Raw genomic sequence first — 24,939 nt, forward strand, 5'->3', positions numbered from 1 at the left:
ATTACACTTGTCCTGTTGCCCTACTTTCATTTACTCAAGACCCCTTTCTAGACGGGCATGGAGCCAGAGACCCAGAAATCTTCCTCCATAGCATGTTCAAGAAATAGCTGGCATCGTGAAAGTGACCTTGACACAAGGAAAACATATGATGTAGACTGGGGAGATTGCCTGTGCAAACTTCCTCAGATCTGGAAAAGAAAAAGCAGTATGTGAGCTTGAGAAAAGGATCAGGAGAGCTCTGGCAAGGTCTTAGCCACTGCAGACAGACTGATTAGGGAGATTATGGGGAACAGCAAAGAGACTTTCTGCCATTCTGCAAGGCAGAAGAAACGCCTGAAGTCTCACAGGGCTGCATGTGGCAGCTGCTGCCTTTGCACAGGGAAGGCAGAAACAGAGTGACACAGCGGGACGAGTTCAGTGCTCTTGCAACACCCTGATACCAACGGTATGCAACCTGCCCACCAGTTCACTTCCATCCACCTGGACGCAACCACTGCAAAGCCTGACCCACCTCCATCGATGTCTCCTGCAGTTAAGTAACAACAGCAACACCTGCTTACTCACTCCAGGACTGCAGGGAGAACAACACTGACTTGAGAGAAGGGGGGTGGGGGGTGTCTGGGGAGAGGCAAAGGAAGGGAAGAAACAGTTCAGCACCAATAAAAACTGCAAAGCATGGCGAAGAGGCTGGTCTTGTCCCCATCTTCTGGGAAGGAAGGAAGTGAAGGTTATGGAGGAGCCACTTCCACTATGGGAGCAGTGTGTGTGTGTGGCACATGCCCCAGGGCTGCAACACCCCTCTGGTTTGCCTGCAGACCTGAGCTGGGGACTGCATCTCAGACCTGAATGGCACCAGTGAGCACAGTTCGGCTGCTGACACATCCAGGCTCAGGCGGAGCCCTGTGCCCAGCAGCGCTCAGTCCTGCTCATACACACACACCAGCTCACAGGGGAAATAGCTGGCACAAAAGACAAGAGTACAAAGCACAGGGTGAGGAGGAGAGAAAGAATAGCTGGTGCTACATGCCCCTAAGCTGTAACGGCGTGAAAATTTTTCAGAGAGGATCTGGAAGAGTGTGTGAAAGCCTGAGCAAACCAATTCTCCCTGCTTCCCTCAGCTCACCCCTCTCCAGATCTCACACACACACCTTTTTCAGGCTGCAGACTTTATCAAACCTGCGTTGTCCTTCAGTAAGAGTGAGAAAAAAAACCCTTTCCTCTACTGCACATTGTTCAGCTTCAGCTGCTGAACCATCAGCTTGCCCCTGCACAAAGGATAACTAGGGCAGATATGCTGGGAGACTGTAGTTTTCCTGCCCATCCAATGACACCTCTTGGCCCCACAATGGGAAAAAGCCTGCACACACCATGCAGCAGCCTCCACTCAGTCTGCACTTGAACCCTGCCTAGAGAACACCCGCACACAGCCTTACTGATCACGTACTCCCCACAACCCAAGCTAAGCAGGTGTGAGAGGAAAGCATGACTTACTAGGCACACGGTTGATAGCTTTCAGGGGTCTCAGGACACGGACAGTACGGATTGCAGACAAGTTAATGTTTTGGAGATCCAGAGAGTACTCCACCATCCTGTAGAAAGGGAGAGAGAAAAAGAAAGTTTAAAAGAATCCAAAATTATGGTTTCAGCTACAGAGTCATCATTTCTTCCTTGAAGTGTTTCTGGAACTCATCGGGGTGAAGCCTGAATCTTGGGAAGCAAAGCTGAAGTCTCCAGGAGCCCTCTGGGAGCAGGACCAGAGCCCACAGCTCCCTTGGCAGAAAACGCAACTTGTCCACAGCAAGGCAATGAGTGGTGAGAGCATGCCATATGGATGGAGGCCAGGAGCTGCGATAACACTTCACCTGCTGTGACTGTCAGGAGGGGAAGTAGCTGTGTGAAGATGCCCCGACAAGGAGCATGCACTCCTGGCGAGAGCACGCACGCACGGTGGACATTTCCCTCAAGACCAGGAGGAGGGGGGCTGTGTAGCTGGTTTTGCTAAGCGTTACTTGCAGCAGCACAGTGGGGTGCTTCCTGTGTTCCCCTCGTCTCATAGTGCAGCATGAGGTCCCTGGAGGTGGCTGCAGCTAACCTGTTTTACCTCATCTAGAAGCAAACTCTCTACTTAAAGCAGTAACTAGTTCCTCTAGATGGGAAGGCTTCTCCCACCACTGTGAATCACTCCTTTCTGATACCAACCAAAAAGGGAAAAGCCTAATTTTAGGACATATGCTAGACCTTAGCTTTCCTAACCCAACAGCATGCTCCCTAAATCACCCCAAAGTGCAACCAGCTATGACTAACGCATTGGCTTTGCTGCATGAGCAGCAGGTGCAGGTAAAAAAAGTGACCTGGCCCAGCATCCCTTAGCCCAGCATTCCCCTCCTTGCCCAGTACGGCAAATGTCCAGTAACTTGCCTGCCTCTTGGAAAGCATGGTGAGAAACTGGATTATACTAACCATTTAGCCTGACCAGCAATTCCCACCTGAGGATCTCAAAGCATTTTAGCGAACATAGGTGTGTGAGGCCCCCAGGAAGACATGGGCTGTTGTCACCAGCTTCCCTGGAGTGACCCTGATGTGGAGAGGGATCAAGAGGGTGACAAATTTGGCAGGTGAAACAGCAGCAGAATCAGGACAGGAACTGCTTCTCCTGAATCCCTTCTCAGATGTGAATAATCAAGCTACAAAAAGGTCCTTTTTCCTTGGTCTTTCAACATGCTCAAGAAATGGCGAGGGATCAGGGAACACAGCCTTTTGTTACCGAACCCCTTCTCAAACCAAAACCATAATTTATATTAAAAGATCTAGAAGTCAATGGTCCTGTAATCTAAAGTCCACCCAAATCCCTCTGCCCAGGAACCATTGAGGAGTCAATAAGAGAGCTTAAGTGAGATGCTGAGGGGGAAATGTAGTACAGCCAGTCTGTAAGAAATACCAGGGAGAGGACCTGAGTGAAACTTAAATGAAATGGACTGATCCTTCTATCGATTACCTTCTTCACTCAAAAGGACCTTGAAGAGCAAATGTCTAGTCATCTGTCTACACCTTTCACAAAGGGGACTTGTCAAAGTGATAGATTTTCAAATACAATGGGGTAAACTTGTCAAAGTGTTGTGATTATTCTCTCTCATGCTCTCTTTCTTTCTCTCCCTCATTCCTTTCACTCTGTTCTCTCATGCACTTTTAGGGTAATTGCATGAAATAATTCTTCCTCTGAAATTCTGTGGCATTCATTTACCTCCCTGGAGCTGTCAGTTCCACATATACTGACTGTAGAAGGAGAAAGGAAGGATTTCATGCAGATAAGCAAAATATTAAAAAAAAAAAAAATGCCACCCAAAAAAACCCCACGCCAAACAAAACAGCAATATTTAGCTAGCCTACAGAAAACATTAGTAATAGACAGAGGCTTAGGATCCAGTCAGATGAAACTGGGAAGTGGGTATGAAAGGAGGAAGAATGCACACAGATACAAAGGCACAGGCATGACTACAGGGCATCACACAAAGGACACACCTGCATGGTGTTAAAGAACACAGCGCAAAGAGCCTTCAGCAAGCACTAATCAACCTTGCTCCAAAAGCATAAAGCAAGATTGCCTCATCAGTGTGTGGTTGCTCCGGAATTAGAGACCTGCTGAAACTTTGGAACTATGGTTAAAGGCAAAGCACTGTATAGGCATGGCTGTATGGCCCCAGGGGTGTGGGCTAACATCTCTTTGTAGCACAGAGACCTGACACATAGAAGCAGCTTCATGACTGAAGAAGTCCCGACGCTGCATGCTGCTATGGGGGTAGGTATGAGCACAGAAACATGAAGGTCTTCAAGTTTGGTGAAGTCCCATAGAACTTCCTTTCCTCTCCTAAAAAAACCCACATCCCCTAGAGCACTAGGCTGAGGTTAGACCTCTGAAGGCAAAAAAAATATTTTTGAGCAGTGACAGAACAACCTGAAACATGTTCTGTCAGATGCTAAATAAGCAAATAACCTTATTTCAAAAAGTGGTCTTTTCTGAACTGCAAGCGACCAAATGAGAAGTCCTGCAGGACGCTGTGACCCTCACAGTAACTGAGCGCAGGGGAACAGCACAGGGCTAGGGCTGAGATGAAACCAGCGGGCAGAAGTGACATCTTTTCTTAGACTTAGCCACATAAAATCCATTAAAAAATAGAACCTCCGTTTACAAAACTGTTCGAGTTTTGTCCCTCCTGTGGCTATAACCATGTTGCTGGCATTACAACGGGTGTAACCTTAACCAGGTGCACATCACTGCTCTCCCCTAGCTACCATGAGCTTGTCACCTACGTGGCACAGCCTGTGTGTTACTAAAAAACTAATAATCGTCAAAGCAGCGAGCACAGTCCTTTCAGAGCAAGACCAATGCTACTGTAGCTGCAACTGTGACTGTGCCGCTCAGACAGACAGCCTGCCAGCCAGCCTCCTGCAGCCCTCGGTGGCTGCGGATTTGCTGTGATTACATTCCAATTTAGCTAGGGAAAAAGAAAAAAAAAAGACCAAATAGTCAATCACTCTGCCAATGAAAACAGCAGGCTGTTCCCAAGGATGGGTCATAGAAGGGCAACTGTTAAATTTTTCAGAGAGCAACTTCTAACAAAAGCGAGCTCAGCCCTAGCAGGCCCCAGGGCTTCAGCTCACTTAGCAAACCTCTTCTGCTTATGGTTCTTCCTGAGGTCTCCTGATCTTGGCTATAATAACAGAGACACATCCAGGATACTTAAATCCCTGTAGATGAGTTATGCCTGTTGTAGTCGCATAAATCATATCCAAAAAATCTCCAATGCAATTCCAGTGCAATTTTTGCATTAGGGCCACTTGTTCTTGCCTTGCCTTTCCTTTCCTAGTGATGGCTTTAACATCAACTGATGTTCACACTTCTCTTTGCACAAGGGTAGCATGTGCACATCATGATGGCCTACATGCGACCAAGGTGAAATAAAATTCTATTAATTAACAAGTACAAACATTTTCTGTGTAGGTAAAGCCGACAAATCCAAATGTTGCATCCTTTCTTTAATTAAATAAGATCTCAAGTGACTCTGCTGGAGTCTCTGGGCATCTGCAGCTTTTCAGGAATTGCCAGCCGAGCTGGTTTTGCTCTTATCTTTCTCCAGCCAGCCCTGCTCCCCGCTGCCTGGAAATCCTGTACTCTTAACACTCTCTAGGTTTGGGCTGCACCTGATCTCCTGCTGCCACATGTGGAGGTGGTGACAGGCTGACAGAGAGTCAGAAGGGCTCATTGCAAAAATTGATCAGTCAGAAACTGGCAGCATATTTATGTCAGAAGGTTCACATTTTCTCATGTCTGCGTCTCAAAATCTTGCGATGGTGGATTAGGTGCACAGTGCCTACTTGGACTCTCAGGCCTTTGGTGCTCGGATCTTTATCACACCAGCAACCTGGAAAACCGTGTGTTTGCTGGCTGTTCACAAACCAAGAGCACAGAAATGTTAAAGCCAGTACAAAATTGTTGCCTCCTTATTGAACTACAGGAGTTTTCCAGGTTCTTTGTCCTTGCTTTGTAGCAGCTCAGTGCCATGAACAAGGGTAGCCCCCATGACTTGACTGCCCTTCATCTAGTTCTTCTCTCTTTTTTGGCTGCTTTAAAAGTAAAAGCCTTAGTTTCTTTAAGGTCCAGGGGCAGTCAGACAAAGTCTAGGATAGCGGGGGGGAAGCCTATCCTGGTTGTGAGCAGTCTTTTCCCCTTATCACGACACAGCAGCAGGGAATGCATCTCTCCCAAGGGAAACAGCAGCTCATTACTGGCACCACTAAAATATTTTGCGTCCTCTGGTGTGGGTGGAAGTGCAGGGGCAGGTTAGGAAGCTGGAACTATGCTAAATCAGAGAGAAACTCCTGATCTGTGATGGAATTTGAGCACTGAGCTGTCAAGATAATTGAATTTATACGGTAATTCTTCTTCCCTTGCTAGAGATTTTCTTCAAAACTTTCCACATGAAATGCTTCTGGAAAGAGAGGGGATTGATGCACACACCATCCCCACGCCATACAGCTCAAGGCTGATGCATGGTGGTAACGCTGACAGGGTGGGAAATGGGACAGGGGCACTAGATGCATGCATGGGTTCATTCTGCATAAGCAGGGGGGAATGCCTAGCAGGGAATGCCTCTTTGAGCTCCGCCTCCCTTCCCACTCTCAAGGTATCCCGCCTCCTCCCTATCCCCTCTGTCTTTTTACACCCCTCTGACTCATGCCTGCCTGCAACACTTCTACCTCTCATTTTAATCTTCCTCCTTAACTTCCAGTTTTTTCGTTCACCCTTTGCCTTTCCTTTACCTTTTCCCACTTTGCTTCATACCCTTCAATTCCCTTTTCAATCCTTTCTTTCCTTTTCCATCTTCCTCTTTATTCCTTTTGTCCCTTTCCCTACACATCACCTTCTTGCTTTCCCCTCCAACTTAGTTTCTGCCTTGCTAATAAACATTAGCCTATGCCCAGGTAAGTCTGCTTAGCTGAACACACAAGAGACCTTGAGTTTAACTGAGACAAGTCCAAGCTAGTGTGGGGAACAAGTGAGCAATTTGTTAGCACAGACCAGAAAACACTGGTCTGGTGTACCTCCATCCCATGCCAAGCCACTGGAGCAGACAGTGAGCACACAGGGACAAGGAGGCACATAAACCACCAGCATCGCAAACCTTCACTGCTCATGAGGTCTCTACAACAGCAGAATAGCTTCATCAGCTACATCTTGGCACTTCTATTGTTCCTCTGCACCTGTGAGCTCGAGAGTGGGCTTGGATCTGCCTTGGCACTCTCACTTCTCCAGCAGCAATGAAACTCAGGAGAGAAGAGTGATGCTCATTGCCCAACAGCAGAAATGCACAGCCAGTGTGGACCTGTGCCAGGCATAGGAGAGCAGACTGTCCAGCAGCATGGAGGAATAAAAACTAAGACTATTTAAAACAGACATAATGAGAATATGAAAAACCATGTAAAGAGTCCAGAAAATTCAGATTTTATCTTGCTGTACAGGTAACTCAAGACAATGTACTTGTACAGTGCCTGCCTAGCAGCTTCCTTGCAATTACATTTGATGAAATCCATGATTAAAACAGTTCAAATATTACCATTTAGTTCTTCATATTTACATCTCTTTACACCTTTATTAAGTACTTATTAAATTCCCTAATCTTGGCTCCTGAATTTCTATTTGCTGAAAATTAGCAGCCAAGAAATAATATTTAAAATACATTCTGGAAGCATTCATGAAAAATACCAAGGCAGTATTTTTCTTATGACATGAAGCCAGTATTTTTTTGTCAAATTCAAAAGGTAATTCCCCTTCTCTGATATGGGATTTCAATTGAAAGCTAATTAACTGCAGTCTAATCAATTCATATTTCTGTGTCATATAAATCTGGATTTGGCACTGAAGCCAGAAACTTTGTGGCTGTGACTTCCTAGCTGTAATTTCAGGCTTGCTAAGAGTCTCTGTACAAAGTGCATCTTTTCCTGCCTCTGGACTTTTATTTGGTCCTTGCATCTATGAGCACCTGGGGTGACCAAGGCAGAAGATTGGTTGCTCTCGGCTCCAAATTCCTTCAGTATCTCAGCTGTGCCAGGGGTCTAAAGCCTGACCTACCTATACCACGACTAGATGCAATTTTACTAATGCCTTCTGCATACAAGAATATGCCTTTCTGTCCTCAGCTCCTTGATTCGGCCATCAAATTTCACAAACTGCAATTTCTACCACTTTGAAGATCCAGAACATAGGAGTCACAGGGAAAATATAAGACTAAGTCTGCCAGTTTTCCCTGTCTGAACTTCTAATTCAGATACCAGCACCAAAATTTACAGCTGACATCTCTCCATTTACCAAGTGTCCATCCCCCTGATATGTGAGCCACGTGTGAGCCATCCCACAGCTCAAATCTCCCACCTGCAGTTTGTGGGGTGGTGATGGGAGACTGATTTACCCCTAAATCCTCCCACCTCTGTAGTACACACCAGAATGAAAGGAAGGTCTCACTGCCTCTGCTCTGGCTTCAAAGACTGTGGCTACAATGCAAAGGAGTAAAGCCAGTCCTCTCACTAGACGACGTAGTCCAGTGATCCCGTATCTCCCCTCTTATATTAATGAGCTGTTCTGATGAAAGGAAATTGGAATGCATGTGTATTCTAGATCCACCCAGTCCTGGTCCTCTGTTGGTCACAGGTGTAGCAGTGGGCAGGGGACATGGAGAACAGGGCTGGCCAGGCTCCCCCAGGGGCTCTCTATCAACTGAATCTGCGGTGTGGAAAAAAGAGGAGGGCAGGCTGCAAAATCCACTTTGTGGTGCCCACAATTGCCTAGATAGGGGGGACCATGAGCCCTGGAGCAACACCAAGGAGGCAGGAGGAAGAGCACACAGCTGAACAGCTAGAGCATGGGACACATGTGGCATTCAAGACACCTCTTGCCAGCCCTTGCTAAGGCTGGATGTGCCCTAGCTTGCACACAAGGAAAGCTGTAAGCAGGCAAGCACCATTAAGGAATGAATCCGATCTTTCCCAAGCCTATCTGGAGATGTCAGAAGCAGAGCCAGGAGATTTTGACAAGGCCTGCCCAGATGCTCGACAAGACAGGAGAGCTACTGCTTCCACCTCAAGTCTGCAGCTACAGGACACACATACCAGCAGAGAGGAAAAACACACAGTGCATACAAGCAGGCTACTTGCCAGCCCCAGGACTGCAGGGCTCCTGAGCAGGACCTATTTTTTAAGATTTCTGCACCATGCCAGCCTTTTTGCTCTACAGCTGGAACCACATCCTTCCTTGTCCCCAAAGGTCCCAGGGGCTATGGCAGAAATTAAAGACTCTTTCTAGGCGTCCCCTTTTCCCTGCTCAGAAAGTTGTGTTGTGGCCTGTGCTCCCACCTCCCTCACTTGCCCACAGCTGCAAGGCAGCACAACCTTTACCAGTGCATTGGGAACGGGCAGGCATTTCAGACCGCATGGTACACCAGCCCACGTGGGGTCTGGGCTAAGCACATGCAGCTCCCAGCCATGTCAGGGCTGCAGTCACCTGTAGACCCCTCCTTAAAAATGTTGCCTTCACAGATGCTCTGGCTCTCAACTGACAGGTTATTTGGGCCTGATCTTTTGCTATATAGACATAGATTGCTCCGTGGTGCAGAAGGCATAGGGCTGCCAGGCAGCCCCCAGCACTGAATCCACTATCAGCTCACTTGATATATATTCGAAGAGCAAGCCATGCAGGAGGCACAAATTTTGCACAGTTCAGTGCCTCCAGGCCAGGCTTCAAAATGCACCCTAAACAGATGAGCTGAACCCCTTTCAACAACTACTGTAAAAGGGATGGAATAATATCACATAGGATGTGCCCTGACGTTACACAGTAGGCTTCTATATTACTCTGCAAGCCACAGTGTACTCAGCTAAGTAGTCCTGCTTATCTCTTTTAAAGTTAGAGCTCATCACGCTGCAAAAAGACAACTCTCTGCTAACATAAAAGCTGAAAGATAGAAGAAAAAAAAATATCCATTGGTAGTAAAATGAAGACTGCAAAAATTACATCTTCTTTTCCCCTTTATAAAAAAAAAAAAAGAGGCTATAATTGTTAGTAAAAAGACATTTCTTCAGGGAGTGATAAATCAATTGCTAATTAAACAGTCAGCTCCAGAATTATGATGCTTAGTATTCTTAAAAAAATAACCTGCAACTGCCCCCCCAGTAAAAAACATTTTTTTTTACCTTTTTTTTTTTTTTTCTTAATTGCTCTGCAACCAAAAGCTGCTGAAAGCTTCCAGAGCCTATGAGACTGGTCCCTTGCTGCCTGGAATGTGATTATTTCACACCCCTGAACACTCAGATTTCTCTCCAAACTGTGTACTAAGAGAAAAGTCAGAGTTTCTTAATAGTTTTGGAGACATGATATGAAAAGACATAAGCAGGTTTTCACACTGTGATAAGAAAGCCAGAGGGACTCGCCAAGCTCAGATGACTGAAGACGAGCGACAGGGCCTCGCTTTTGAAAACCAGGAGTCTGAACACAGGCTCTGAGCTCTGTATTTCATTGCTTACAAGGGGGGAGAGAAATAAAAGAAAGAAAGGGTGTCTGCATTTCAGTCCTGCGAGCCTGCTAGTGTTGCCTTTTTTTTTTTTTTTCCCCTTTAATAAAGCTAAAGATTCACATGGTAGGGAATTAGCTTTTAGGGAGGCAAACGAATTCAGAGACAATAATTGAGAACTACACATAACACATGCAGGGTACCACTGCCTCCTTATTTTGATTCTTCTCTGGTGTGATTCATTTCGTTTTGATGACTGCTTTCATTTCAATATGTTGCAAATCTATGGATAGTTTTACTAGGAGAAAGCAAATGAAATAATTAGTATCATTAAGGAGGAAAAAGCGAGTGCATGTTGGGGGGGAGGGCTGTGCTGCTGATATTTCTGCCTTTGGTGAAGATACTATTTAGCCTGCTGCTTGCTGGTTTCCATCTTTATCTGATCACTGCTTGAAACACCTAATTGCTGTATTTATTACAGTTTTCTTTAACTTGCCATAATTTCATAGAAACTTTCACTTGGCATCGAAGATTAGCTAAGTAGGATTTTCTGAGCATTCTGCTGTTTACACTGCTGCTAATAAGTATTTAATGATCTGAGATTTTTAAGTCATAACTATGCAAATTCTGGCCAGGTCCCTGAAGGACCGTATTTAATTAAAAGCAAAGAGAAAGTAGAAGATTGGCAACACACTTCCCGCCTTGCGAGATTAAGGCCAACTGGTGTTTCAGGCTAAGAGGCATCTTCCCAGCATGGATGGGCACCACGTGATGCCAATTTTGTTTCCTGGGAACAGGAGGGTATTTGAGGCTGGGGGGCTGATACCTCTCCTCCTTCAGAAAGCTGCCAGCCCCCTTTCCTGGGCTGAAATGCAGAGGGATGAACTTGGCGGTGTAAGTATAAACCAGCAGCTTTGTGTTAAGGGGAGAGTCTGTTGCACACACACTGATGCTGCACAGGTTTGAAAAGAGCTTGGATGGATGGATGGACTCAGGAAGCAGCATCGCTGCAGGGTTACGGAAGAAAGGATGTGATATCTGAGGAATTATGGGAAGCAGAAATCAAGGACAGTAGATAACTATCAGAGAGAGAAGTTACAAACCATAATAATAATAATCTTAGTTAATAAAGAATAATACTTTCCAGGTTCCCAGTGTGGAAGCTGCATAAAGTGCTCCTGGAGAAGTTACTAGCCAAAAGGCACAGGAAGCAAGCAGAAATGTTCTGCTCAATCTAAGGGGCCATCAGGCATGCCCAAGAAGGCATCTCCAGCTGTACAAAGATGCCAGAAAAAAAATCTCCAAAGGCTGCATAACTACTCAGATAAGAAAGGATGCTTTGGAAAAGAAATGAAGATATTGGGACAGCTGTGCTGCCATACTCTATGTGAAATGAGACTAAAAAAGCAAACTTGGGAAGGTTTCAAACTTCCAGGACAATACTTACCCATGATGATATGTTTTAAAATTATTTTTCTTATCATGATATGCCACCGATTTTAGACAATTTCTGAAGAAGACAGACAAGAAATATTCAGCTGAGCTGCTTGGTGGCCCATCCTTGCCAAAAGACAAAGGAGATAATAGAGGAATACGGTCACAAACTGCTGGCTTGGCCTGCCATATAGCGCAGGAGACTTGCAGAGCACTGGGCTACCCCTGGAGAAGTAAAAATATTAACCAGCATTTCATTAGAAGAAGAATTATTTTTTCAAGGAACAGAGATAGACCAGTCAGAAGATTGTTAAATGAAAGACCAAAGGGAAAAGTGATGAGATTAGGAAAAAAAAGCTAATTCTTACAGAGCCTCCATGTCAAGAACAAAACTAATCAAGATACTGAAAGATGTAAAGAGGAGAAATATGTATCGTCTACACACCAGTGCCAGCGGCCTGAGTAATAAAGAGAATAGGAATTGTTCATTTTATGAGCATAAACAGCCTAAATGGCGTTAAAAAAGCCTGGTGGGAAGATCTGCATGAAAGGAATATTAAAATCAAGGATTTTAACCTAGCTAGGGAGCCTCAAGTGGACAGAAAGGGAGGGGAAGTAGCACACGCTGTCAGAAATGGCATTTTCTAGGACAGAATCAGTGACAATTTGGAAATTAATACTTATGGATTCATTTTCTGCCACATAAAGTAGAGAATTCATCCTGGCTAGAGAAATGGGCTGACAGGAGCCTTATGAAATTCAACAGACAAATGCAAGGTCCTGCACCTGTGCTGGCCTGACCTGCTGCTGCCCAAGAGCTAACAGGTAGTGGCTCTGCTGAAAAGGACCTGGGGCTCCTGGGGGACAGTAGGCAACACACCATCCATGCAAGGAAAGCTGATGGCATACCAAGATGCACCAACAGGAGCGCAGCCAGTAGATGAGGGAAGGGATTATCCCCTTTACTTTGCACTTGGTAGACCAAATAGCACGTTCAGTTTTGCATCCCCCAGTACAAGAAAGATGTTGACACACTGGAACAATTTCAGTGCAGGGTCATGAAGATGCTCGGGGGCTGGAGCACTTGCCCTGTGACACAATGGACAAAAATCCAAGCAGGGAAGGGAGGTTCAGACTAGTTACAGATATAAAACAGTAGTGGGGCTGGGGCACAGAGAGGTGGTGCAGTTTCTGTCTGGGGTGTTTTTCAAGACTGGACTGGACAACTTTCAGCAGCAACCTAATCTGAGTTTGCTGTTGACTCCCCTTTGAACAAGAAGATTGGACCTGAGACCTCACAAGCTCCTTTCCAATCTGAATTATCTATGAACCTATGAACGTGATTAGGTGTGCCCAGATCACACTAAAAAACAGACTGACTAGCTGTCTTGGTGTTGGTCTGTAATCCACAGGGGAAAAACCCTCTCCTTATCCATCTGCAAGAGTTGAATTTGGGCAACATGTTTTGGAGACACCTAAATCTCCTTGCAGTTTCCTAGCATGTACAGCGATGTGCTCTACAACTCAAAGAAAATTGCATGTAAAGATGGAAGATACAGAGATTGTCTATTAAGTGCTGGGTTGGGTTTTTTTATATCACAGAATTTAAAGCTAGACCTCTTGATTATATGTGTGTTATGTACAAATCAAGTAAGGTTATCAACATTACTAGATGTACTTGCTGGATTAAAGAGGCCATATTCATGAAGTTGAAAACACACAGAAACAGCTATGCATCAAACCAGTCAGGATAAGGACTTTGATTCATGAACTGTGGATGACAATCAAGTGGTATTTAGGAATATTTATCAGGTATCCAAGAAGTTTCAATAGAGACAAGAAATCTGAATAGGCTAAAAAGATAGTACCACATAAGTGAAAGCAAAAGCAGTGATGTAATAGCAAGAGAGGGGAAGTTAATACCAATGAATATAAATTAGGAGAAGGAAATTGTAGAAAATTTCTAAGAAGGAGGACATAAAATGGTACAAGTTAATCACTGGAACAAGAAAACAGAATTGTCACAAATAGTGTAAAAAGGCAGAAAGCTTCAATTAAAAAAAGTTATATGGGGAAGGTCAGATGATCTATGTGTACCATAGATGATAATGAGCTAGTTTCAGCTCCAGCTGTGATCAAGTATTTTAAGCTGTGCCTATCAAAATAGGAATATGCTAAGATAAGCAGGCCTGGACAATTTATATCCAAGAGTTTTAAAAGAGATGGCCAGAAAAGATCTGAACCAGTACTGATGATTTTTGATTAGTCTCAGAAAACTGGGAAAGCATCCAAGGGTCAAAGAAATTCTGATGTTGTGCCAGTACTTTAGAAATGCAGTGATCTCAGTAGGCTGGCTGGACTGATGCTGATCACAGTACAGTAATGAAATTGCTGATATGCAGCTTTGATAGATTACAGATTAAAGGTGGATAATAAAATTAACCATAATCAACACCGGTTTAAGGAAAAATAGACATCATCAAACTAATGTGCTATAATTTCGTATGAGATTACAAGTCTGGTTCACACAAGTAATTATGTTGATATGGCTGGAATGATATGAAATCATCATGACATACATTAGCTAGAGAAAAACTGGCTAAGTAATAAACCTCACATGCAACAGTAAATGGGGACTCATTCATGAGCAGATGTACTTCTGTAATGCACAATTCTTGCTGCTCTGTTCTTTATTTATCACAACCTGGCAGAAAATTAAAAAAAAAAAAAAAAAAAAAAAAAAGAAAAAAGAATCACTGATGGATTTTGCCATTGAAGCATATTTTGGGGAGAACAGAAACAAAATGAAGAGGACAAGTCAGCCATATAGAACAGTATGAACTGCTTTGGAAATACAAACAATATGTATTCCAGTGTGAACAAATGGAACAGCATATATCTGGGAACAAAGTTTGCTGTTCCTACTAATAGGAAAGGATTTTCTCTCATCAGAAGAGACGACAGAGGAAAAAAAAAAACAACCAACCAAACTTGGAACCAATGGAGAAAGCAGCTGAATAAATTGATAGGGAGATGTTGTGATTGATTAGGTTGGCTACTGCAATGCTTGGCTGTAAGAAGTATAAAATTTCAGGCTGGAATAGAGACACAGTATTACCACTGAAGACATTTGTCCTGGTTTCAGCTGGGATAGAGTTAGTTTTCTTCTTAGTAGTTAGTACAGTGCTGTGTTTTGGCTCTGATGTGAGAACAATGTTGACAACACACTGATGTTTTTAGTTGTTGCTGGGTGATGTTTATACTAAGTCAAGGACTTTGCAGTTTCTTGGGCCCTGCCAGTGAGAGGGCTGGAGGGGCACAGGAAACTGGGAGGGGACACAGCCAGGACAGGTGACTTGAACTAGCCAAAGAGGTATTCCATACCATATGACATCATGCTGAGTATATAAACTGGGGGAAAGAAGAAGGAAGGGGGCAGAGGGACATCCGGCGTTACGGCATTTGTCTTCCCAGGTAACTGTTACACATGACAGAGCCCGGCTTTCCTGGAGATGGCTGAGCACCTGCCTGCCCATGGGAAGTAGCAAATTAATTCCTTGTTTTGCTTTGCTTGCGTGCGTGGCTTCTGCTTTACCTATTAAATTGTTCTTATCTCAACCCCTGAGTTCTACAGTCCTTTCTGATTCTCCTCCCCATCCCTCTGGGTGAGGGGGAGTGAGTGAGTGGCTGCGTGGGGCTTGGTTGCCAGCCAGGGTTAAACCACAACTGCACTGAAGCAGCTACAGAGTGCTGAGTCTTGTTCTGATGTCCACCACTTTTAAAAGCTATTAAAAAACACTGCAAGTATATTTCAAAATGCCAAAACATACAAGTCATGCCATTCCTCTCAAAGGCAAGGTCAGGATGGGATTCAACCACAGTTTAGGAAATCCTACGTGGCAAGCTCCAGTGTGATAATGGAGAGGGGCAAAGATGAGGCATCCTCTGAAAGACAGACCAGCCTTCTCCTCAGCCATTGGACTCCAACCAGCAAGCAGTTAAGGAAAGATTTGGGACGTATTTTGGGCACACACTTGTAATCACAATCATCCCCCAGCCACATAGTGAAGCCTTCTCCCCCTTAACCTACCTCCCTGCTAAGTTGCATACCAGAACATGTCATGGGGATGCCACAGAAGAGGGCAGAGACAGACATAATTCCCACCACAGATTTTTAATTACAGCCCATGGCTTAAGGGAGGCAGAACCACCACTCGGTTGAATGAATGTCCCCAAGGCCAGGCAGGTTGCATGAAGTCACTCCTTGCATGGGGATACTCAGGACAGTCATGTAAAGGGACATCTCCCTTCAGAAAAGGGCAGTGGCATCATCTCCAACCACATGTGAACGAAGCTGTCTCACCGAGCAGAGTGAGCAGGAGAAACTGCTTACTCTTTTTTCTCTTTTTTTGCTAGAGAACTGCCTGGCTTAAAAAATACATGAGCGCTAGCCCAGAAATAAGTGACTCTTCTCCAAAATTAATGCACGTATAGATACTGGCTGACATTTCCAATATGATTAGTGTTCACATTATCTCAACTTTCAAAACGTAGTAGGCTCTCAACTTTAGGATGCTGCCCTCTGAAGTTGCCTCAGATCGAGCTCTCTAAATGCACCCATCACTGTGGGAAACATGATGACAGACAAGACCTAATCACAAACACAGGGGAAGAGGGACTCCCACCAGGACAGCTGGTGATGAGCACAGTCTGCTTGAAATGTCTGGGAACCTGCAACCTCCTGTTGCCAGCAAGCAGTTGGGAAATGAAGCATCGGCAAGCTGAATCTGCAGCGCTGGTTGCTTGTGTGCACAAGGGCATCAGCATTCTTCAACCCAAATTACCTCGCTTGGTTTTAGGAGCTCCGAGGGAAACAATGAAGGACAGCATTGACTTAGGACTGTTGTTTTGATTTTTTTCTAATCCTTTCTGAAAAAAAAACATGTTGAAGGTGGTTGGGGGAGGGAGTGTGCGAAAGGGGAGAAAGTTCTGGTGATGTCAGCTCCTATCGCCATGGAAACTGAACATTTTTAGTGACAATGGAGTCTTCCTCCTTGAGCTGCTGGGTTGCGTGGGGAGCAGGGGCAAGCAGGGCAGGGGCACATGAGGGAATTCATCTAACTAAAACTATAGCTTCTGGCTTTCCAAGGGAGTGAGGAGAAAACTACGAATGAATGCCTGAATACATGGTTTATGTAACCAAGACACGTCTGGGGCAATAGCAGCAAATAGTCATTATGCTCTTTGATAAAACATGCTGTCATGCAGCAAGCCAGATGGAGGTATCTCAGCTGCCTAGGAACACCCGACAGAACAGTCCCTTGCCTGCACTTTGCTTTTCCAAGCTACAGTTTATTCTTCCAACTTTTGCTGCCCTGTTGGTGTTTGTTTGGAAAGGGAGAAGGGAAGAGCAGAGATTGGGAAGTATAGTCCTTATTGTTGAAATGGAGCGAAGCTGCATATCTTTTAGGCAGTGCATTACTTCCCAACATCATGGGTGTTTTCTTCAGAGCCAAATTTATGACCTCCCTTAAAGGCAGTGACAGTCCAGGACCATGAAAAAGGAGAAGGCCCTTAGAGAAAACTGATTAGCCTCTGGATCACGATCTAACTCACTGGCATAGAGAAAAGATGCAAGATCTAATGCAGGATGTCTTTTCGTAGTCAGCAGGCTAAGGCAGCATCTGGACCCAGAGTAAGGTGAAGCTGAGATCCAGGTGTGGGACCAATCAGGATAAAGCTTGGGGCTTAAATTTGAGGTTAAGTAAAAGCCTATAGTCTGTATGTAAGGGCAATTTTGAGCCTTGGATTTGATTTAAACAGCGCAGACAAATTTAATGAATTTCAAAGAATAATGAATTAATAACCACAAGCTTTTGTAACTCAAAATACATTATATAGTCATTAGTTCTATATAACCAAATGGAAAAAAATCTTTCTTTAGCAGAAGTCTTTTGAGATCAGATATTCTAATGAGATTACTATCATTTCAGCCTGACACCTCATGAGGAAAATTGTATAGAAATCAGGAAACAAATTTCTTTCAGTTTTGGACCTGAAATGAAAAATCCTCCACACTGATTATTTCATATCTAAGGAGTTGATTCTAAGTCTCCTTGGCATTGAAAGGAATTCAGATACGAGCTTTTTTCCTAGTATTGCTATCAGATGCACAAAAGACTCTCTGTTCAAATTTCTGCCAGCAACAGCAACTGAGGGAAACATATAAATGGGGTTTACTCCCTTCTCACCTAGGCAGGATGAATTTCACTAATTTTCTGCATGGAGTAAGCATTTGAGCTCACTCTCATTTTTTAGCATTGCCCCACCGATTTCTTCATCTCTCCGGATCACGTCACCCACATACCATGTTTGCAGGGACACTAAGCAGAGCAAAACCCTCAGTTCCCAAGCCTTTTACCCCATACACCAATGATCCCGTGCCCACTTGGAGCAAAGCCTTCCTCCCAGCATACTGCAGCACATCACCCACACGGAGGAGCACTGTGGGCTCCAAGGTCCCCCTTCCAAACACAACACACCTGTTTTTCCCTTTCCTCCTCAAAGGCTGATGTGGTAGGGACTCCAGTCACCAGTAGTTTTGCCACCAGGAGCTCAGGCTAGCACAGGCAATGATCTGGCATTGTCTGTGCTAGCACCTGACACCACCACGTGTCAGGAGCTTTAACTTAGCCTTTCCCAATGAACTCACAATCCCCATGTCGGGCCATTTTAAATCAGACGCTAATCACAGCAGGCTCAGCCACAAGAAAGGTCTTCCCATCTCACACGTTGTGTTAATTCAGAAAAAGCTACAACTTTCATCTGCCTGTTCCCCTTTCAGGCACAAGCTGGCTGAGAATCAGCCTTCCAACTTTTACTCCCGAACTGAGTTTGAAAATCTCTGCTCCCTCCAGAAGCAAACAATTATACACCCTTCCAGAGAGAATGACTTTCAAGTCTTGCTATAGAACTGTGTCAAAAGCAAATATAAAGACAGTGTTGCGCTGCACCACAGAGGAAAACTCTGCAAAGTGAGCTCAAACTCACTCTGGTTCAGTCAGTGATACACACACTTTCAGGTGACAGCAAATGCAGGTAATTACTTGCTGGAAGGAAGAAGAAAGTTGGGGTTTCTCTCCGAACAGACATTCACTTGTTTGCTGTAAGAACAGCAATATTAAGTATTTATTTCTGACCCTTCTTTTTTTTTTTTTTTTTTTTTTTTTTTTTTATTAACTATACCACAAGGCAATCTAATTGAAAATGGACAAATTCACAAAAGCAGATGCCCACTGGCATTGGAGATGGGGAGATGGACATTGGCTGTGATTCAATAGACAAATCCTGGTAGGCTTTCCACTTCATACACGTAGAGGGGAAATCTGAGCTTCACCATAGCAACTTTGTTGTAAAAAACGCTCAAATGTCAACTTGTCCCAATAGTACCATGGGTAAGGCCAGTGCAATACAAAGACAAAAAAAAGAGTAACAAAAATTACATTCCTACCTTTGAAACACTGCTGCTGGAAACAAAGCTAGCTTAGTCCTGGTAAAGGTTACACCTGTTCCACTCAGACATTTTAACGGGAAAAAAAAAGGTTCCGGGCTAGCTCTTCAGCTGGTACAAAATAACACCCTTCACTGAAGTTGTGCAAGATAGATGGCTGCACATGAGCTGGGGAGCCAAGCTACATTGTCTAATGTTTCTTCCATAGACTGCTAACTCTAAGGAGTCTGATTCCAGCTCAGCAGATGTACTGGAGTAGCACCAACGTGGAAACCTTCCCCTCAGGTACATCATTTCTGTTCCATGCAAGACTCTAGCAAACACTGAACAAATAATCCCAGAAACCATCGACCTACCCAGCCATAACAATGAAGAAATCCAGGCGATTCCAGGTATCTCCAAGGTAACACTTCTTGCCAAAGATCCCCAGGGCCACCATCTTTAAGACCATTTCCATAGCAAAGAAGATGAAGATGAAGTCATCAAATACCTGCCAAACAGAAACCCAAGAGTACATTTGATAAGCATTCTCAGCCTTGGACTTTAAAACACAAAATGTGAGGTAAATACAAATTTCAGTACTTCTGAAAAATTACTTAGAGGCAGGGCTGGAAAAGCTTCTTCCATGCAGCCCTAGCATCACAGCTTCCTGCTGCTCAAGTAAGCAAGGAGCTTTTATAGTTGGTTTTTTCCCCATGGGTGAAGATATCGCTGTAGACTCAGAGACTCCTTATAGGTACTTGAAAAGGAGGTGTTTGCTCAGCACCAGCAGGCCCAAACCTGGCCAGGGAAACAGTGCCCTTTCCAAGGTCTCCCAGGAGCGATTTCTCATCACTCTGCTGCAAACAGCTCAGCTAAGGACATAGTGCAGCTTCATATACACCTTGAGCTGCACATACCAAACACAGATGGAAGCTTCAGGTATCTGAATGTCACAGCCTTAGCAACACTACAGATGACATTTGCTGTCACCTTCTCTTCGGGGAAGCAGCAAGCACAGCTAGTGCATTCATAGGCTGGACGTACCCATGGCTCTTCTTGGCATACCTTTTGTTTCTTCTCCCTTTGGGCATCCTGAATGCAACATTACCTGAAGACTTAGTACTCTTACTGTCCCGAGTACTGAATGCATTGGGAGGCTGTTATTCTCTCCTGCCTGGATATTGTAACCTTAATTATTTCTCTGAGCTATGTATGTTGTAGCTGTCTATATCAGGAAATGCCTGCTTATGCACCGGATCAGGAAGGCTAACAACTGGTCTGTATTGCAGGGTCACAAGTAGACCTAATTCATTATCTATCCCTCACCCCATTCCCCTCCCGAAAGCAAACTCCTGCCATTTTACAACAGGATCGCTTACTGCCAGGGACATTCTTGCCAATCTGTCTAGGAAGGTGTTGCCCACATGCTGAAGGAAAGCATGCATGAAGATTTGTGACTTGGACTGAGGCACCATCACAACAAGAAGGAAGTCTGCTTACCTGCAAGATTTTACACCTGTCAGAAAGGCAGTCCATATCCTCACATGGCTGGTACATCCCCAGGGTAACGCAGTTTAACAAAATCACCATCATGCTGACACACTCAAACCACGTGGAAAAGAGTCAAGGAAAATTTCTGTAAAACCATCATGTCTGAGATAAGCTTCCTCTAGGCTCGGGGTGACAAAATAGGAAGATTAAGGGAAATAACAACTGCTAGTAAGCCGATTTATTACATTCTTATGTTTTCCCCCCCTCAGTTCCTCTCTACTCCACTTCTTGATTAAGCCAAAACTCTTTTGAAAAGAAGGAAGCAGAGGTAACACAAACACCTATGGTATTTATAAAGTCAAATTATTCCCATAGCTAAGCACATGCTCACTCCTCTCCTGTTGGTTTGCTGAGTCCCTTCCCTTGTCAGTTTACTGACTCTTCCAAACACACGGAAGAGACTTTCCATGGTGGACTATACCCAAATCTAGCAGAGATGTCTATGATCTGGCGATCTAAATCAAAACAGACAGTCAAATCTATGTGAGCCTAGTGATTACTGCCCTTCTAGGAAAGGGATACAGCACAAAGCTAGAAGTCTCCCTCTTCCCTTCCTACAGGAACTTGGAGATAAAGAGTTGCCATATTAGAACAGGTCAATGGTCCATCTAATCTGTTATTCTGCTTCCAGCAGTGACCCATACTGGATGAAACTCCACAATGTGCCTAATTAAGTTATTCAGTAACCATGGGGGAAAACTGCATTTCTGACCCCAGCTGATGATCTGTTTATACCCTACAGCATGAGGATTGATAGCCCCTGTAATTGTTTTCACAGCTACATTGGTGTCCCTGCAGATGCTTTGCTTATTCATTTGAATCCTTTGTTGATAATCTTACTAAAATATCTGCTTCGATAATAGTTGGCAGCCGTGAGCTACATTGGCTAATTATACTTTATATTCAAAATTGTTTCCTCCTATTTATTCTCTAATTCTTTGCTTTCTAATTCCATCAAGTGCTACTTTATGTATTACAGAACAGGATGAAAATGGTGTATTTGTGTGTCCTTCCCTGTGCTGTCCACAGCCTCTACCTGCCTCCTCTTCACCATCCCTCTCCTCCTGAAGGAGTCTTAAGACCTGATACATACTTATCCAAGAATTCATTTACAGTATTTTAGCTCTAAAAGTAGGGATGTTTCTATGATATCTTTACAGAGTTCACATTGCAAAGCAGTGATGTAGATCTCATGAGAATGGACCTCCAGCCTCTAACAGAACCATCCTTTTTGGGTATTTTAACACACATCGCAAAAAACATATCTGCTCAGTTTCCATTTTCAGACAATTTAAAAAAATAATTAAAATAACAGAGCCAAGAAATTAAAATTTAAATCCATTTAAAATACAACCCACTGGGTGCACCCATTTTCAGTCCTTGCAGAAATGATTCCAAATCTGTGGCCTGTATCTCTGGTCACTTCTGAAAGACACTCAACATCTATGGTTCATTCTAAGCAACTCTTCCGTGCTCATTCTCTGACGGTGATTCATGACTAACCCGCACAATCTGATCTAGAAGATTATTAATTCTTTCTCTTCTCCCCCACCTGGTTTTTAGCAAGCTACCCTCAGCTGCAGAATCAGGCAAGAGCAGGGCACCAGCTCTACTGTGCCAATTATGCAATGAGGCTGTTTCAAGAACATGTTATCACTATCCCTCACTAAAAAATGGCAAGTGCTGTACGAAGTAATGCTCATGGAACCCACCCTCGGTGGAGGCTTCAAAACCAGAGGCCTTTTCTGAAAGGAATACACCAAAAGGGCACAAATAAAATGTTTGCTTTCAGAGGTCCACACAGCACAACTTCAGCTTTCCACCTTTTCTTGTACACGTGGGTTTAACGATTTGATCCAAAGCCCAGGAAAGCAATTGGAGAGGTTTCCACTAGCTCCCACAGACTTTACAGGTAGGATTGCAATTCTCTTCTGGACCGTTCAAAATCTTTTTGGCGTCGTCCTTCACAGAATTACAGACCCACAAAATGGTTGAGGTTGGAAGAGGCCTCTGGAGGTCATCTTGTCCAACCCCCCTGCTCAAAGTAGCATCAACTACAGCAGATTGTTCAAGGTTGCATCCAGCTGGGTTTTGAATAATTCCAAAGACGGAGGCATTAGAACTCTCTGGGAAGCCTGCTCTGGTGTTTTACTATCTACACAGTGAAAAGGTGTTCTCTTACATTTAAATAGGATATCCCACATTTTAGGCTGTGCCCATTTGTCTCTTGCCCTGTCACTGGCTACCACTGAGCAGCCTTTTTCAGTCCTCCTATCAGGTATTTATACACAAGAATAAGATCCCCCTGAAGCTTCTCTTCTCCAGGCTGAGCAGTCCCAGCTCTCTCATCCTCTCCATTTTGCAGCAGGTGTTTTGACAGCTACTGGAAAGGCAGCACCAGTGGAGCCCTGATGGAGGCTCCGATCAGTGTGAAGTAACACTGCTCATGGGGCCAAAAATGTTCCAGTGTGGGCTGAGCCCATAGCTGCAGAAGTCCCTCTCCCTGGGTGTAAGACAGTCAGGAGAGGTAGTGACAGAGCCAGTGCTTTGAACAACCCTGGATCAAATTAATATGTAAAAACCAAAAAGCAGAAATTGTTTTAGAAGCCAGTTCTTTTTCTTCAGAAAATGTGACACAGGAGACCCAGAGGCAGGGAGTACACTCTGACTACAGCTGAAGTCAGGGAATTCAGGCAAAGGGGCTCAAAGTCAGGGGTTTACTTCATACAAATCTACACTGTTGTGCACATGCTTCAGCAGCAACACACGCATGGTCAGAATACACATGTACTACCTTTGCTCCTCTTGCTCCCCTTGTGGTCCCACCCCTGCCCCCCACCCCCAACCATGGCAGGGTGCCTTCAGGCAGCTGGCAAGAGCCCAAAGGACAAGACCTGGCCAGCACTCCCAAAAATGTTGCAACTTGGGCCAGATGTGCAAGTCTTGCTCATCTTGCAAGCATCTTGCTCAAAAAGCTGTGGCTGGCTGCACTCAATTTTTCCTCCCCTGTTGTTTGACTACCACCTCTCTGAAAGTCTGCCAGCATTTGTCCAGGCTTCCCAAGGATGCTGCTGAACCACTGGCTGCTCTCAGGCTATTAAACTGACATTAGGAAAAACTGCAGCCCCACAGTTTTCCTTTCAGAGGAGGCAGAGACCCTGGAAAGGCACATCCAACCTGTAGTGGAGAAGAAAGCATGAGGAGAAAACCAGAGCATCTCCTGCCCCCCTCCCCTCCCCACCTCACCCCATCCGCCCCCCCCCCCTCCCCCCCCCCCCCCCCCCCCGGTCTGAAACAGTTGCCACTTGCTTGGGTCGGTGGAGGGGGTAATCAGAAGTACCTACTACCTTCAGGTGTCACCACTGTCAACCACAGTGACTGCCTCCCATCACCATGGCAACAGCCTACAGCCAGGTTTATCATCTATCTTTTGGTGATGCTTCCCCTTCTCTGCATCCGTCACCCCCTCCTTTTCCCTGTGCCTGAGCCTGTAATTAATTGCAGCTGCTGACAAAGCCAGTCTTCATAATCTGCATCATTCAGTCAAAAGTTTCATTATTAATCAACTTCTTTCAAAGTTCAAATCTCCTAATTACAAGTAAACCCGTGCACATGTTCTCCCCTGCTGCTCCAGCCCTTCCTCACCACTGCTCTCCTTTCCCATGGCCCTGCTAACAGTACCTTTCCCAGTGAGGTCTGGGGTCTCCAACAAGCTTTGGAAATGAAAAGGAGACCCAGGCATTTCTGCCCACAGTCAGCTCCTCTCTCTTGGCCACCACAAGACGCTTCAGAGGAAAGTACCAGAAAACCCACAGCAATCCACTGTCTAATAACTTGCCCTTAGAGGGAAGATTTTTCCCCCTAACCATGATAGCTAATAGTTGATTCAAGCCCTTACAGATAAAGGGGTCATGAAAGGAAAAAACAGCAAAGAAGAAAGGTTTCTTCTTTGGGAAAAAGGGCTATTCTCATTATCCACAGAAGTGTGTTGTCCTTGTAAAGGTCCTGTTAAGCTCTTGGCTTCAGCATCATCATGTGGCATCAAGTTCTATCTCTAGGTTAATTATATTTTACCTAAAATACGTTTCCTTACACTGGTTCTATAGCTGGTGCCTATCTGTGCCAGTAACACTGTTTTGCCAATGGATGCCATCCTTGTCCTTCCATGCCCCAAGCAGGGCCCAGCTAGCTGCTGGCCAGAGGTAGCCACTGTGTATCTACTGACCCTCCATCATGTTTTCCAATAGACAGCAAGTTTGGGATAGGGAGAGACTCAAGAGGGACATGCATCACCAGTACACACCAAGAAATAACCATCATCCACCCCAAATTGTCTGGAATAGAGTCAGTGTCAAAAGCCACAAGTTGCAAGACAGTTAAGGAGATCTACAGGCATTTCTGGGA

General features: G+C 44.7%; 1 protein-coding gene across 1 annotated transcript in view; it reads right to left on the minus strand.

Moving 5' to 3' along the window:
• CACNA1I (calcium voltage-gated channel subunit alpha1 I) overlaps window positions 1-20,591 on the minus strand; it is a 91,660-nt gene extending 71,069 nt beyond the window's left edge. Inside the window, exons 1-3 of the mRNA XM_027780500.2 lie at window positions 20,485-20,591; window positions 19,359-19,492; window positions 1,492-1,589 (exon numbers count right to left, since the gene is read on the minus strand). Of these exons, the coding sequence (XP_027636301.2) occupies window positions 1,492-1,589; window positions 19,359-19,492; window positions 20,485-20,577 (325 nt within the window). The 5' untranslated portion in view covers window positions 20,578-20,591. The remainder of the gene's footprint in view (window positions 1-1,491; window positions 1,590-19,358; window positions 19,493-20,484) is intronic.
• Window positions 20,592-24,939: the final 4,348 nt, after the last annotated feature.

This window comes from Falco peregrinus, chromosome 6 (assembly GCF_023634155.1).
Source record: "Falco peregrinus isolate bFalPer1 chromosome 6, bFalPer1.pri, whole genome shotgun sequence".
NCBI classification, from domain to species: domain Eukaryota; kingdom Metazoa; phylum Chordata; class Aves; order Falconiformes; family Falconidae; genus Falco; species Falco peregrinus.